General features: G+C 38.9%; 1 protein-coding gene across 1 annotated transcript; it reads right to left on the bottom strand.

Annotated features, from left to right (window-relative positions):
* Positions 1-2,792: 2,792 nt before the first annotated feature.
* Positions 2,793-17,482, bottom strand: LOC132117139 (fibroblast growth factor 10-like). The gene is made up of 3 exons (XM_059526223.1): positions 16,450-17,482; positions 4,680-4,783; positions 2,793-3,645 (listed from the first exon to the last, which is right to left on the bottom strand). The coding sequence occupies exons 1-3, from the start codon at positions 16,754-16,756 to the stop codon at positions 3,451-3,453; spliced, it is 606 nt and encodes a 201-aa protein (XP_059382206.1). The 5' UTR covers positions 16,757-17,482; the 3' UTR covers positions 2,793-3,450.
* Between the last annotated feature and the right edge of the window lie 35 nt (positions 17,483-17,517).

The following is a 17,517-nucleotide window of genomic DNA, read 5'->3' as shown; positions in this document are numbered from 1 at the left end:
ACCACTTAGCTTTAACCACTATAAAATGTTTTTAAAGCCTAAATCAGACCCTTAAAACAGATCACAGTTGTCTTGAATAAAGCTAATTTGATGTACTAGAAAACAATGTTATTGAATAAAGTGCATTAATGTGGTTGACTGACCAAATAAACACCATTTTTACTAGCTGCATGTTTCCCAAAACCCATGAACATTACACACGCTTTAGTTTGGGCAAGAAAGGCCCATTTGTGAAGGATCTCAATTGGATACTTTCATGTTTTCAAATCACATTTGACAAGTAATGTTGGTCTTATTCCAGTACAGATGAAAAAAGCTGGGAAAATACACCCTTGCTTTGGTTGTATTAACTTACATTCAAATGCAGAGTATGGCTTGGTATTAGTTTGTAAATTCAGTTCTCTGTTTGCCTGAAGGCTCGGCATTGCCTGGAGTTGGCAGATGCCTGAGCTCTCTTTTTCTCTCACTCACTCGAGCTGAATTGATAAACACATGCTTCATCCCAGCCAAAGCCAAGGCAAATGTTTTACACACCTGCTGAACAGAAATTGGAAACCTCGAGAGATCGTAACAGATCCAAATCTCAGCCTGAACTGGCCCTGTGTTTAACACGTGCTGTAAGTGCACTCTGAAAACCACTATATTTAGCACTTTTGCTCTTTTATGTTAGCTGACATAAGGTTTCGGAGACCTGTTGATCGCTAATGATAGGAGAAGCACCTCTGTTACTGGAACTCCTTGGACTTGGCTCAATGTCACCACATCTAGGTCCAAAAATATGCAGCGGTGCTGCTTCCCTTGGGGCCGTTAAAATCAGCCCTGTCTATAGCTGCTCTCCAAGCAACCTTTCTGGAATGAAATATTCACAGCTGCTCCTGTGGTTTGGTCAACAAGCCACAGATTCCTTTGGGGAAAGAGTGAAGTTGTGAAGCTGTGAAGGTCACAATATATATTTAAGCTAAAACCAACAAATGGGAATTCCTTCAGTGCTGCGCTCTGAATATGTATGATGCATCTGAATCGGCCAAATAACTCTTGGCTCTTTCATGGGGCAACAGGGGATTGCAGACTCGTACAACAGATATTTGTATTTATTGTCCTTGTTTATTTCTTTATTGATGTCTTAATGTAATAACTTTGTAGGCTAAACTGTAACGGTACAAAAATGGTTGGGAATGGTAAAGAATTATGATTTTTGGTTGCTAATGGTTCCATTAAAAAATTATTTTATATTTGAAAGAAATACTTGAATAATTGTGAGCTAATTTCAATAGGCCTAACAATTACGTTTACATTTATTCTTGCAAAAGGTTAATTTTTGTCTTTTTAGAGGCCGCATAAATACATTCGAATAATTGGCCTTATATTAAACAAACTAAAATAATAAATAAATAATTATTACATACGTGGTAGTCCTATCTTTCATTTATTTTTTATAAAATGCTATTGACAAAAGCATACTGTTGTCATATGAGCAACCAATCAGTAACTGAGAAAAACTGAAAGAGTTTTCTCCAAAATTACTTGTTAGATTAGTTGTTTAATTCACTGAAAACAACCGAATCATTCTTACGACAATCGCACTGGTTGCATTGTGGTTTTAATTCAATAAAAGAACCAACTTATTCAGTAATCATATGTGCTGCTAGTTTCTGAATCACTGAAAAGAACCCGCTCATAAGAGTCATTTGTTCGGGAATCGGACATAGTCTATTTCACGCTACAGATTCACTCGCGAACCGATGTTGTTTCTTTTGAACTAGTATTTGGTTCTCCGTGCTAAAGTACATTAACGAACCGAACATCATATGACTCAAAAACTGAAACTGGTTCTCAGACATAGTCTTGAATCCATTTCGGTGTAATTGTACATGAAAAGATGTTTACGAAACACCCAAAATGACTTCTAAACAAACACATCAATACTCTAGCTTGAAACATGAGAACTGCCTGGGAGAGTCCATGAGTCAACGTCATGTTCCCTCGCAAAAGCAAAAAGCAAGAGACTATGATAAAAAGGTGAGACTTCAACCCGAACCTTCAAAGTTTTTATTTGCTAATTGCTGGAACTGTGCCGAAGGTTTGAGGGGGAAAAGCGTTAGGCCTACAGTAGAGATAATCAGAATCAGCCCATAATCTACTGCCAATATTTACATACACACCACATGCCCTTCACATTGACTCTTTGAAGTGAGTGGGCTAGTAGAGCAGAGTTTGATGATTGAAAGTTGCAGGGAAAGTTGAAAATGAGGCAAAAGGGCATCGAGTGTGGATATAGATTTATATGTGGGTTTTGATAACAGCTGAAATATAAACAAAAATGAATGTTTTCAATTCAGAGTACCAGACTTTTTGGGGCACAAATGAACTCTTTAAAAGAATCTCAAAGCACAGTGTTCCTTCCACGACTGATACAAGGACAATATGTGTGGCAGTGACTGAAGACCTTCCTGAATGCTTTTAGAGATGAGCTCATAGTTATAGTTTTGTGCTTTCTTTATGAAACAGTGATGTGTGGTTTCAATTATGGTATTTTATAATGTAAACAGTGACTGAGAAAATCACTAAAGCTGGTAGTTTTTGAAGGTACAGAAAATGAATTAACCTTATCACCCCTTCCCTTTATAAGTGCAGCAAGATCATTTGTTTTACAGATGTATTTAACCACTTGGAAGTGAATAAAAGAAGAAAATGAGCTTTTCTCAGCATCACAGACACAACTTCTGCAAAGTAAGGAGAAATATATTTATTTATTCATGTGTAACCGATAGTATAGCTTTTTAAAAGAGGAGCATACATGATAAAAAAAATGTCCATTTAAAGGTTTTTTTTTTGTCTGTTTTTCTTTAAATATTACATAAAATAAATAATTTATTTCAAAGCAGTCAGGTAAAGAATGAAGATATCAAATACAGTGGCTTTTGCATGTTAATAATGTTAGAGTTCTTTACGCTATGGTGCTAGCTTGACTAAATTCGGATGAAAGATGCGGGGTCTCCGTCTCTGCCTCTCAGCCTTGCACCTTGAGCAAGTGCTTCCAGTAAGCATAACTTTCAGTCCACTGAGTCACAGAGTTTGAGAGTCTGTTAGAGTGTTTTGTATGAGTTAGTACAGCATAAATAACTGCATCCAAAGGTCACACACACAAATCCACACAAGCAATACACTCTGAGAAAGATCTCTTCAGTTCATTCTAGGAGACTGCAATGTCCGATTCCTCTCTGTAGATTTTGGTCCAACCTTTCCTTTGCTAGAAAAGGGTTTGGCATAAAAAAAAAAAAGTCCCATATTTTCCCTGGTGCCAATAACTTAAAAACAAATATGTGACAACAATCGGACTCAGTGAAAAGAAGTTCTCTTAGTTCCTTTACATAGTGCCTTCTCCAAACTGTCCAAAAATTCCAAGTCTTTCCTCAGTGCAGTTAAATGTTCCCTTTTGGTGGGGAGTAGCTACACAATAGGAATGGGAAGAAAGTGTGTGGCTGTGTTTTTTCTCCGGGTCTTCTTGGCTCTCATCGGCTTCCCGTTGGCCATCAGGCCCACGAACATGGGCTTCTTCCTGTTCCTCCACTCTGCCGAGGCATAGGTGTTGTACCTGTTCTCCTCTATCCTCTCTATCAGCTTGCAGTCAACACCAAAATCTTTCTGAAAGAAGAAGACATACTTGAGTCAGTTTGAGATATCATATTTGGTCATGCAGTGCAGTTTGTTGATTTATTTAAAAAGTAATGAATGCAAACCAAATCAGTATTATAGTGAAAAAAAATATTTCATGAAATGGATATAATATTATGCCACAATGTTGTATTATTAAATGTACAGAATATTGTTATAATATAATATAATATACAATGTTGACCCATTAAAAAGGATCAATTCTTACATATTAATATCAAAAATATTTACATTTAAATTCATATCTATTTTGGAATGGAATTAATCTATTATGTTATAAACTGTGTCCACTATATGTCCTCTCATATTAACATTATCAAAACTGCTTCCACGACTTTCAGAAAAAATTGCATTTCTCTGAGAGGACAACAGAGGCACAGGCAATTGAATTTTAGGACTTTCCCCTTCCACTCTGTTGATACACTTCTGGGAAAAGTACGTCACTATTTTTGCCTGTTTCAGGTAACATTTGCCATTCATGAGAGCGGATGAATGAGAGGCGATGGGGCTGGAGAGAACTCGGAACAAAGAGCGAGCAGGGTATTGTATGGCTGGATTGTGAATGGAAGAGAACACATGCATGGAGCAGTTTTGGAGAAGAGACTACAGTGTAAGGAAGAGGGCTTTCTCGGCTTACTTTTTCAAAGATGACAGAACTCTTTTGCTCAAGCCGACTTTTGCTGGGGGATTGTTTATAGGCAATGGAGTGGAACTGTCCTTTAAAACAACCCCGGGCTTTTTAAGTGCCCCGAGACATGAGAAATAGAGCAGGCTCTCTGACATCAAAGCCTCTGAGAAGGACCCAAGGGCTGACGGATCTTTCTGGAAGCTTGTGAAGAGCTGAATTTCTATAAATAGTTTAGAAATTCTGAATGTTGTTTAATAGTTCCCGATAAGAAGGACGTCTTTGGCTTGGACGGGATCATGAAACGTTATCATTATTTGCTGTGGAGTCCAGTCATTAACTATAATTAAAAGAGAAAAGAAGAGAAAATGATGCTCACCGCCCCGTAGACCACCCCTTTCTTGTTAATTGCAAGGTAGTAATTGCTTTGAATCCCCTTGATGGCAACGATGCCCACATCCACAGACTTGATTTCGAGTGTACCTAGAAAACAAACGTAAACGTATAATTTACATAATGTCCACATTAAAACATTGGAGGTTTTAGAGTTTTCGGAATTATGCAAATACTTATTTTACATTAAACAGTGCGCACTGCTGGTGTCATATGAAACATGTAATTGCATAATGACATAGATTAAATGTAAGCCTAAAATTATAGAACTGGTAACAAATAAACATGTAAATATAGGTAAAAGCATCACAGAAATGAACTCCCTGAACTTTACCCACAATCCACCTCATAACCCCAGTGCTACAGTCAATTCTCCATCCTCCCATGCAGGAGTACTTACGTTCAAAAGTGCTCATTTATGACATGAAAAGTCATATTTTGTTCTTTGTTGGAGTTTTTAGAGCTGAAAGGCATGCTGGCAGAGGTTTGTAGTCATTAGTGATTCAAGTTGTGGTAACCATTACTGTTTTGCCTTTTAAAAGGCAATTATGTAAACCCATAAAGCCATCACGCTTTAGATGGGATTAGTCCCAGACCAAAGCATGTCCTAGTAGCAAACAGGGCTATATGATCCTATGTTGTTTGTGTATGGGGTTAAAAGAGCTTTTGCCTGCAGCTTCTGGCCTTTGATGAACACGAGCAGTTCAGTTTACCTCGCTGCTTAAGTGAATTCAGTGCTTTTATCTGCAACTATTCAACAACACATCAAAACCGTAAAAAAAACAAGCTTCTAAAGCAAGTGAGCAGCTTACAAATCTGCTGAAAAGACCAGCATCAGCCTCCTTACTAGTTTAGGGTAATTAGTGCTGGTCTAGCTGGTGATGTATGGAATTACATTTGGTTCAATAAAAATGAATGAAACTTTATAAAACTGAACGTAACTTTTTCAGAAACTATCAAAAATATGCCATTACAAAAGAAGAAAAACACAATGAAAATGAAAAAAATCAACTCATTCGCACAAATTTAACAGGCTCTTCAAATATGCTTCATTCTTTGTTGATGTTTTTCAAAGATTCGTTTTCGCTAATCGTGGATTCTGAATGCATTGTCACAGATTTCGCTTATGCTTTGCAGTTTTTCGTTTGGTGTTTTTGACACAAACCTCTTGTGGGGGCGGGCTTAACAGAGTTCATTTTTTTTATTTTCATTGTGTTTTTCTTCTTTTGTAATGGCATATTTTTGATAGTTTCTGAAAAAGTTACGTTCAGTTTTATAAAGTTACGTTAATTTTTATTGAACCAAATGTAATTCCATAGTGATGCAACACAGTTATGCCGATTGATTTAGGAAGTCATGCTGGTTAAGTTATTAACATTGACTTAATGACAGCTAAACTAAATATCCTGTAACATATCCCACTTGTTGCTTTTGTATGGTCTGAAATTCTAATCACATAATATATATACATTTAATTTTTTTATGGTTTGTAAATGCTTAACATTGACATCAGAGTTTTGTGATGCAAGGAAATTAAACCCACACCTGTGGATCAGGAGCGCAAGCGCTGCTACAACAGGAGGATTAAGTGGATCTGAAGGCAGTTACTCCACATGGGCTCAGGTTGCAATCACCAAGAGAAGATGTAAGGAGACCTAGTCTTCTATCCTCTCTCCTCCCTTGCCTCAGGTTCATGAGCAAGAGTGACAGAATAAAAGGTGGGGGCTCAGAGATGGGATCACAGACTTGGTAGGATTAAGGGGGAATAATCCATGATCAAAAAGTAATAGAGTGGACAAAAGCAATGGAGCGGCTACCCAAAATGACACAAGGGCATATACATTTTGACCAGAAATCCCAAACAGCTATCATACAGTTGCACCTATCCCTAAGCAAGTGATATCATGTCAAATGTGCAAACTGCAAGTCATGTCTACAGTAAATTTGGTAGCTGCTCTTTAAAACGTGCTATGTCAAAATAAAGCCTGAATCGTCTGGCAGAAAGCACCTGTTTACTTTCGGCTATTTGATGTGGTCTGTCAAACCAAAACACGCTGGAGTCTTTCTTTCTTTTTTATGACTCCCTCACGAGTCCCAGGAGTGTTTCTCCTGTCTGCATTGAAGCTGAAATGCAGGTCTGCAACAAAAGGCTGGATTTACAAAACCAAAACATCTCGGAGGCATCTAAGCAACAGGTCTCTCTGCATGCTTTCTTCTTCCACATCATAAACATTTAAGATCTGCCCCTCTTTCATTTCAGATTTCTGCCAAATACCAGTTATTTAATATGAGATTTGACCTAAAAATACAGAGAATTGTTTTAAGCCCAGTGTCTGAAGTGCAGTAAGCTCTCAAGAACATATTACATCAACATCAACATTTTGAAGACATTACCAAGAACAACAGCTGTGCGTGCAACAAGTCTGTTACGGTTTTATTTGGCTCATTAAAATGCATATGCGCAGTCATGAAAGAGTTAAACCTCAACAAACCTCTACAGTAGTGGTTCTCAAACTTAATCAGTGACTGCAGAACACCTAACACCTCAGGTCTGAGACAAACCCCAATAAAATGAAAACAATTACTTGCAGTTTTGAACAGCATACAAATTGCCAAGGCAACATTTCTAACTTTTATTGAAGCTTTAAATTGAATATTTATATTTTATTTGAATTCAGCTCTTTTTTTTTTTGATTTATTATTTGTATTTTTATTATAAACTTTATTTAAAAAAAATTCAAATAATAAAGGGTGCTTCTGCTACTACGATAATGTACTTGATGGTTATTAGTTACAAGCAATGTATTTTTTTTATTCTTTATTTATTATTTTATGTCAGCCAATCAACTCACAGGCCCTTATTTTTTTATATTTTATATATGTATTATTTATTTTATATTATCAGCCAGAAAATCTCACCTGGCCACTTGAAATCTCTCACACAGCACAGTTTGAGAATGGCCGCTCTACAGACAGCTAAGTCTTGACTCATAAGAGCGTGATTACTTTTAAACAGTTTTCCTGGCAGACCCAATGTTTTGTTACATCTATATCTCGGCGCTGGGGTATTCTGACAAACATGATTTCACTGCGTGCATTATTCAAAGCACTAGCCAAGGCATTATCTTAAAAAAAAAAAAGAGAGATCATTTTCTTCTTCTTTTTTTTGCAGTGCAACCTAATCCTCCAAGAATTCTTGTTTTACTCCACTTTAGGGCTCGGATTACTAAAACTCAAAAGCCTTAGATTTTTAACAAGCCCAGCCCCACCTAACTCAAACCCTACCTGTGAGCGGCCATGTGTCTGTGACATTGCACTGCCCATGGCCCAACGATGGTCCAGAGTGCCCCATCATAGCCTAGCGTGATCTTCCCTCAGTAGACTAGGCTCTTGCTCCAGGCTCTGTAGGTGGCCGCCCCCATTCCCGCTTAATAGCGTTCAATGCTTTTTTGGCAGGGTGACAGAACTCAGGTTATCGCATCTTGTGGTAATTACAAAAAACCCCACAGCCTCGTATTTGTAGCTTTGTGCAACCTGCATCACCACCAAAGCCTGCGAGAGAGTGAAAGAGACCCCCATCCCCTTCAAATGTGTTTGAAAACAACAATTTTTATCAGGCAGATGTACTTTTTCCTAACAGCGTGCTGACTGGATCGTTTCCAGAAGTCAAAATAATAATCTTACTTGCACTCGGGAACCCTCAACTGCTTGTCAGCTTTCCACACCGGTGCAAAGACTGAATAAGTCAAGTCATATATTACACCAGGGTACTTAATTGTCCTGGGAACCTCGGACCGCCACGTCCCTGACACACACGTCTTTTCAATGAACCCCATAAAGGGAAAAGGGTCCCCATTAAAAGGCATCTTTGCTGCTGACCCGTCATTGGCTTCTGATGACAGTGACTTGGACCTTTGATCTGGGCTCCATGGGCCCCTGGCTCCTGGGCACAGGGAGATCAGTGGACAGGTCTGGGGGGCCAGTCTCATTATCCCATTCTAGCTCTGCTGAGATACACTGCAAAAAAAAAAATGTTTTTCCCAGTACAAATATCTAAAATTGTTTTATGCATTAAGTCACTTAATTTAATGGTATTAAATCTTAGTTTTTTGTAAGTAAATGTTTTTCAAGTAAATGTATCTTGATTTAAGAAATTTTTTTTTTTTTTTGCAGTGTAAAGTGACTTTGGAAGAACTCAGACTAGAAGGACTGTTAAGAGTGTTTGTAAGCAGCCCTTTGCTTATTGTTTGTTGGATTGTATGGAGAAATGCAACATTTTTATGTTAAAAGCTACAAAAACAGTTCAGATGATGATAACCCGATGCTCTTGATCATGTACAAACAAAATCCATGAGGATTTTTTTTTTAATTAGCCTTTCAAAATGGTTTACAGAAAGCATATGTGGCCTCTGTAGACAGACTCAGAATAACAGCTATACTTTTTTCAGAGCGGTGTTAAAAGCTTGGTGAAGAATGATGATTTTTCTTAAAACAATTTTGTTAATTTTTTCAGCACCTCATAAACAGGCTTTCATTACTGATTTTCCTACTGAAATTTGCTAATAGAGCACAATGCAAACTCACTGGTAAAGAGAGTTATGCAATCTGTTCTCCCTCACATCCACCAGTTTATCTTCTCAGATGTTACAGTAACTCCCTTGCACATCTGCCTCTAAATATCTGTCTTTAGGGGCCTAGATCCATATCCTTTGCCAAAACATAATGACCAGCCCGCTAAACCAAGCACACACTACAAGGTGCGAGAGTGGGAAGAAAAAGTCAAATGTTGCATTTTTGGATTACATTTGTAACAAAGTCTTCAACTGTGCACACGAGAAACAGTAACTCTTTAAAAGTGTGCATGCAGTCTTCAGTCTTTTACTGTGCTTGGCCTAAAGAAAAACAAATGATTGTGTTTAAAAAGCTAAAAGGGACACATGATTTAAGGCCAGTGACTTGCCCTATGGATGATGTGTATTTAAACACATGATAACATTACGATTCTCAGGGGCATATGGTTCAAATGTGCATGTCTTTAGTCTGAGCTTAAAACACAAGAACCAGCTCTATTTCATATTACGTAATGCATCCTCGGACAGTAGTGAAAACAGTAGTGCTGTTCTCCCGCTATAAATCTGTTAAAATGTGACTCATTGAAACAGCACATAAAGAAGAGAAAGTTAGAAAATGAGTATGCTACAATTCTTCTTTCTCTCTTCCAGTTGCTAGGCTCCATACTCAGACTCCCTATATAATGGGCTGTCTTGAGATTTACCATACATACACATATTTTGTTTCACAGCATGTGGGTAAACGATGACAGAATTTTAATTTGTGGATGAATCATTATCCCTAAACTCTTCACATATGTCATGTTATTTCAGACCATCAGAGCATGTTAAGTATCATGTTTTTGTTTGACTAACTGTTCAGGCATTTGTTAACCACCCTGCACACTGTCAGAGGACTGAAAATTTTGTGCTCAGCTAATTTTTGATGACAGACAGATTTCCTCAGTGTTAGCATTGCCTGGGCAATGAAACCACTGAAACACTTTGCGCACATGCAACCATGCATGCATCATCCCAAACACATAACATAACATACCCAAACATCCAGACAACCTTCTGTGGTGGCAAACAGTTTCCAACCTCCTCCTAAATGTCAAAGAGAACACCCATCCTAACGGGAACCAATGCAAGACCACTCAAACTTCCTGTCACTTTGACAGGCCAGATGCATCTCTGTGCACACTGGTCCTCATCTCTCTTCAATGCTTTGATGCACCAACCGCCACCATCTGTTCGAGCACATATCGCTTAGGAATTCCCCTTGGAGCTTATGAGAAGATGTGTTTGAGGAAAGCTTCACCATGCTCTTCTTTGTCCAAAATTGTAGCATATCAAACACTTAACAGATTTATAGGACACTGAAAGACCTTGCAAAGTCGTTCCCCCACTCTTTCCTGTTCAATGGCTTTAAAAACATGTGTTTGTAGATATCACAGTTATCATAACTAAACTCCCTGTACCTGGCTTCTTACTCCGTACACTGCTCAATGATCACCTAAAAGCTTATAGTTTCCTGAAAACAGTTCCAAAACAATTGTCGTCTCACTGGTTTGTGGGCAAGTGTGCTTTTAGTCACTGTCTGTTGGCAATTAGACAGACCACAACAGAAAACAGACAGTGCTGTTTCTCCCCAGAACATCTCATGGCACAAATGGTGCTCTGCTTTAGGTAATGGGGTCAGAGGTTAGCCATACATCTGGTCTTTCACTCCTCCAAGTTGTACTTTCATAAGGGAAAAGCTGGATGTATTTACTAGATGAAGATGTTGAGCTGCTACTACAAAATATACACGTGTTGTGGGTATATATATGAGACACTATTTTTAATAAAATATTTAGAACATAAATCACCATTCAAAAGTTCGGTGTCTGGAATATGTTTTAATGTTTTCGAAAGAAGTTTCTTATCTCCTCACTAAGGCTGCATTTTTAAATAATAAACACTATTATAAATAACTATTTTAACATGTTTTAAAATTTAATTTATTCTAGTCATGGCAAAGCCAAATTTTCAGAAGGCATTACTCCAGTCTTCAGCATCACGTGATTCTTCAGAAATCATTCTAACATTATAAATGTCTCTACTCAGTGTTGTGCCTGAACGCGTTCATTGAACGATAGTTCATGAACTCGTTCATATTTTGGGCGAACGTGAACTGAACGTGCTGTATTAATGCCTGATGAACGTTCCTGTGAACTCGTTCATTCTGGTGTCTGTGAACGGCATGCTCTCTCAGGTTAACTTCGTTCAATAGGGTGCCAGATTACTATAGAGCCTTCCAGGCGAAAACCCGGCTAAAACACATCGTAAACGAGTCTTAATATGTAGCGGAAAAACACCCAATCTGGCAACACCAGCCACCAGTGTCGCACCGCCGTCCGCCGCATGCGTGACGCGTCATCAAAAAAAAAAAACAGCAAAGGACAGCAGCATGTAGCAAGAAGGCGTATGATCATATAAAAGAATTTTATGATGTTTATGACAAGGTCGGTGAGAATGGGAGACAAAGCATTAAAGCAACAATGGGGAAATGCTGTCCCCTCAATGCTAATGTAAACCCTGGTTGGATAAGGATTCAAAATTGGATATGAAGATGAAATCTGACGCAAAGCTTCATTGTTAAAACTGATAAAATAATTGCGGTCTGTGATTCTATATGGGCTGTGGCAATAATTTTGAAAAATAATAGCTCGCAAGGTATGGAAAAAAAGAACTATGAACTAGTTCATTTTTGGAACTGTGAACTTTAGTTCAAAATTTTGTAGTTTGAACTATGAACTGAACTAGTTCATTTTAAAATTTGTGAATTGAACTTTGAACTAGTTCATGTAGAAAGTGAACTTTCCCAACACTGTCTCTACTGTAACTTTTGATCAATTTAATAGGTAATTGCTAAATAAAAGTAATAAAATCTTACTGAACCCAAACGTTTGAACAGTATTGTTCAATGAATTGAATTGAGTTATTGTACAGGTAGATGGAACAAACACAATGGACAGCTTATAAGTAAACATGTCAAAGCTATCAACATGTTGCATTTTCTGAGGCCCGTGTATCTTGTAGTGATCCTTAAAATGTCTTGTGAAAGCTGCTGTATTATTTATGAATCAGTAAGGAGAAAGTCTATGAGGATGCCAAGGGCAAAGAGAATGAAGCTTACGCTAACCTTTTGCATATCAGTTCAATCTCATAAGTAATTATTACTTGTGTGGTTGGGATTTCACACAAGAGCTATAAACGGGCACGTAACCACAGACAGCACAAACACTTCTGAAGAGTGCCATCCATGTGGCCAGGGCCAGCAACATGTCATTTAAATTCACACATTGCACGTTCATTTACACCAGTGAGTCATTTTACAACTACATTTGAGCTGTAAATCAGGAGGCAACTGAATAAACCAATGTTATGATAGACATGCAGTCATACAGTTTATACATCGGTGATCAGATATCATATGAAAATTATCACTAGTAAGGCTGCACAATAAATCACTGTCAAAATGTTTTGTTTTCAACATTCTTTTTTGCAGTGGTTGGGCACTATGACCAATCACAGACATGTTCACTATGCACATGAATGCCACAAAGGCGTTTAGTGAGTCTATAGGCCTATCAGTGAGTAGTGAGTGAGAATACTTCACTTCAGTTCACGGTGGCACCAAAAATGAGTCAAAAGCATTGTGGGCCATATAGTTTTTTTTGTTGTTGGAATTTGCAAGATGCAATTTGTAAATAAAAGATTGCATAATTGTCTATATAAATAATAATAATAATATTTATGATAATTTATGCAGATGTAAACATGTAAATAATTTAATGTTAAATTAATAATATCATCTTCAAATATAAGGGACATTTATGATTTTGTCATAATCATACCCATACTAACTAGAATTAGTGGATTATTTTCCATTTTGTCTCAGCAGACATGCCGAGAGCTGCTTGCAGTTATCTTGTTATTGTTCCTGATGAAAGATTTAATGTCACACCAGGCCAGCAAGCTGTGTCCTTCCATGCTAGTTTCTGAGAAACACTTGACAGGATAGGCTTGTTCATCTTTCCTTCTCCTTAAAATAGCAAAACAAGTTTTATAAAAGGTAAACCGACAGAAGCTGATGGAACACAGAAGGAAAAACAAGTTAATGAACATTAACATTCATTCAGCAAACAAAAGCAAGGGTTTGTTTGTTATATAATTGATAAGGTTCAGCCCAACGCATACAAAAAAAACTAAACACCTGAAATTAACCAAGAAATTTATATTCTCTGATAAAGAAAAACAATTTTCCAGTGTGCCACTCTGACCAAAGCTAATGGAGTTTGGCCTGGAAACACCTCATTAGACCAGCAATAATCTGTATTCTTAATTGAGCCCTATTAGATTAAACTGACCCCAAATGGAGTGAGAGACATATAATGAATGCAAGCCTGACCCTTGTTTGATCTGCTGCCCAAGAGCTGACACAATGATTGGAAAGACCCCTGCACTTTAGACCTTACGATTCAACCAGTAGTTGAACTCTGATCGGACAAATCCCTCAATCAAAGCTGTCAAAGACTAATGATCCTCATTAACAATTTCCTCCGGCCATGCCAACAGCAGAGGTTTTGTGCTTGTGACGATACTGACTTTTTCATCAGCGCCATGTTGATACACACAAAACAATTGCACAGAAGAATGAGAAGGCAAACAAGATCAAAACAGGAAAAGAAAGATTGAACTCCAGCCGGTCCGTTTGAGAGCTTTTGCATCACAGTGAGCTTGTTGTTAGGCTCGCTCAATACACCGAGGACAGCTCCGAGTTCCAGCATGGGGTGCCGTTTCCAAAAATGTCTTGGGGGAGACACAATGTGACAAAAGTGATACTGAGCTGATGGATTCTGAAAGGAAATCAAACAATATGGGTGGGATAGGATTTCAAGCTGCACATAGACAGGTCTTTTGTGGACTTGAAAACTAAAGAAGGCTTGACTTGAGAACTCAAACATGGACAAAGAGACTCTCTGACTGGGAGTTTGAATCTGGGAAATGTAACAATCTATCATACTTAGGCTCTCTGCAAATATTTTTCCACATCAAATATGCAAAACAAATATTGGCCCTCTCATAAAATACGGGCTTTTGATTTACTGCAAGTGTTTACGGGGGTGTAAATGTACATTTTGCGTCAAGGCATGACATTTTATATGTGCATTGCTGGTAAATAGGCTACATTAATGTCTCATTAAAATAAAATATGTCATTTCTTCTGCTTTGTGATCTTCCAAAAGTATATTCTGTAACTCATTCAAAACAGAAAAACTACTGACCTTAAGTAAATTTGACTGTTAATTTCAGCAAAATGCAAAGTGTGCTTTGCATAAACATTAAACGTGGAATTTAAAAATATATTTTTTAAAATTGTGTTTGGTGGCTCAGATCATTTCCCTCTTGATAAAATTCAGCTCTATTCAAACACCGGGCCTTCAAACACAAAGATAATTGTTGACATGACATCAGTCTATATACAATAACACGCCATGCTGTTCATGGGAATATTCTTTTTGTTAACTCAAGAGAAATATTATACCGCAAAAGGGACTGGTTCCTTTTAAAATGCCAGTGGCTCCAACTGGAGTAAAATCTTTTGAGGATGTTTTGATGTTTCAAGTACATGATGATACATAACATTGCAAGCCACTAATTTCTGCCCTTTTTACGGGCATTTGCGGCAACAACAACGGTCTCTGATTACAGAATAAATCAAGCAAACACACTTGTCGTAAACGCAGCACACTAACATTTCACCGTGCTGCTGTTTTAAAGCAAGGGACACAGGGAGCACTGCTGCTATCTTGTGGGCACCAAAGGCCCTTCGAATTCAATTATAGTGCCCGCAAAAAAAGCAGGGAAAGCAGAGGAATGGCAGAGGTCCAATCTGTTTTAGAAAAATTATCCATTCACCAACAAGTGTTTCCCCAGTGCTATGCCTCCTGCAGACATTTCAGGCCATATGCACACTTCAGATATATCAGCACTGAAACGAGAAGTGAATCCCCACTGTAACACTGCATCTGGCCGGAACATTATTAGCAGTATGCTTCATTCCTAAGGGTCAATGTGGGAGCTAACAAGGACAGTGCATTTTTTTTTTACATGTGGTAAGCAAGTGGTGGGAATCTTTTAACATGTACAGAGTTCACTGGCATAGGGAAAAGTACAAAAACATGGCATATGATTTGTAGATTGTCATTTTTAATAGACATGATAGATATAAATGTATAATTGTTTTCTATTTAAATTACATTTTAAAAAAGCTAGAGCATTAATAAATATAAGTGTAAACGTTCAATGTCTAAAACACTGGACCTAACAGTGTCCAGCTTTCTGGACAAACTCTTTGAAGGAAGTTGAAAGCCTTCCAAAACTCTTCAAGCCTGGTCTTGGATTTATTAAGAGACTTTCTGCGCAACACATTTAAGAGGCAGTTTGGCTAATTGAAATACCCACAGCCATGTCTTGCGAAGTTCCAGCACACCATAGTCTAAAAAAGCAGAGCAGCATGCACATGGGACACATATGTCAAAGCCTTTTTTATTAGCGGCAATGTGTGTGCAACCTACTAACGAAAAAGTGCAGAGGGAGATTTGGGAGTGTGGTGACCAGGTGCTTCGAGCTCCCTGCCGGGTGTCTGGACATGCCACAAAGTGTAAAGTTAAAATTCTTCTGATTATTTATGAATGAACATGATAACACATTCAACAGAAAAAAAACACCTGTCATGTGCTTGAAATTAATAAAATCTTAATAGTAAGCCATTTGTTGCAGCGACTAGGAAGTTATGACAGGAGAAATAAAGATAACTGATGGACTGCGTGATGTTCGGGAGCAACTTCCAACAGTTTGCACATTTTACAGAAAAGAAAGGCTCCCCTAGTAATTTCAAATTGGTTTCAGGAAACCTGCTATGAATAAATCTGCACTCTGAAACCTAAGGACCAACATTAGAGCCGACTACCTCTCAGCAACACGTGCAAAGCCCGACTCCACGCACAGCAGCTCGCGCCCACCAACACCAGGTAAGGTTTATATTATCTGCTGGATGTTTGACTGCAAAATCAAAGGAGGCAGGAAATAAGCAGTGCCATTTCTTCTATGGGACCCACATGTGAAAGGAAAGAGGGGAAAAAGGGCGTTACTCACTGTACGGATCGTCCTTGCTTTTGGTGCCGTTGACTTCTCCATTCTTATCGATCCTGAGAAAGAACTTCTGGTAGGAGAAGAGTTTCCTCTTGCGCACGTCCCCCGTGAGGTGGTTGTAGCTGCGCACATGCCGCCCCACCACGGCAGACAACGAGGAGTTGGTGCCCCTTGGGGCACGTACGGCCCTATGGGTGTCATGGCAGGCAACAGGCAGAGCTAAACACATGAGCAGGAGCAGCAGTGGCAGGGAAAGGCAGGACAGACGGAACCAGGCTGAGGCACCCTTAGTCACTTTCCATTTGCACATTGTCCTGGAGCTCGGAAGACTGGGAAGAGCCTCACAGAAAGGTACATGCTGAAGAGCTGGCCGGGAGAAAGGGTGATACCAGGAGGTGAAGCCCAGTGACGCGTCCGTGGCGGTAGTGTCTGCTTGCGCTGCTCAGGTTGGATCCGGATCTCTTCGTGTCCAAAAGGAATGTGTCAACATCCATAACTCAAAACACCTCCTCAGGGAACCGCTTCACCTCCTCCTGCTCTCCCACGTACAATCCACTGAAGAACCCCTGTTCTGTTGGACTGGGGGGAACGAGGACAGCAAGAGGCAAAGAAAATGTTCTAGAGAAGAATGGCAAAACGACCCGAATGCAACAGGCCAGCGAATCTGTTCTCGATGAAACGAGGGGAATCCACAGTAGGAAAAAAACCTGTAATCCCTGCTGTGTCCAGCTCTCTCAGTGTCCCTCTGATTAAAAGTGGGTTTCCTTTCTGCTCACCACTGAAGTGCTGAGAGGATCCTGAGGTGGAGCAGACTGAGCTCTGACACTCCTCTCACCTTATTTATTTGGTTCAGGGCCCCAGATGTAATCTCTTTAGCTAATAGGGAGACTATGAAAAGCAGTCGGCTTTGAAGATCTGTGTGTGCGTGTGCAAGTTTTGCTTGCATGTGTGCGTCAGAATGAGAGGCGAAGAGGGGCATTTTTCCTCGCCCCTCTCCTATCTGTCTCACTCTGTTTCTCCCAATTGCCTCACCCACTCTCAGTGTCTCCCTCTCTCTCACTGCCCCTCCCA

This window comes from Carassius carassius, chromosome 36 (genome assembly GCF_963082965.1).
Source record: "Carassius carassius chromosome 36, fCarCar2.1, whole genome shotgun sequence".
Taxonomy (NCBI): Eukaryota; Metazoa; Chordata; class Actinopteri; order Cypriniformes; family Cyprinidae; genus Carassius; species Carassius carassius.
This window is presented reverse-complemented; position numbering and strand designations above follow the sequence as displayed.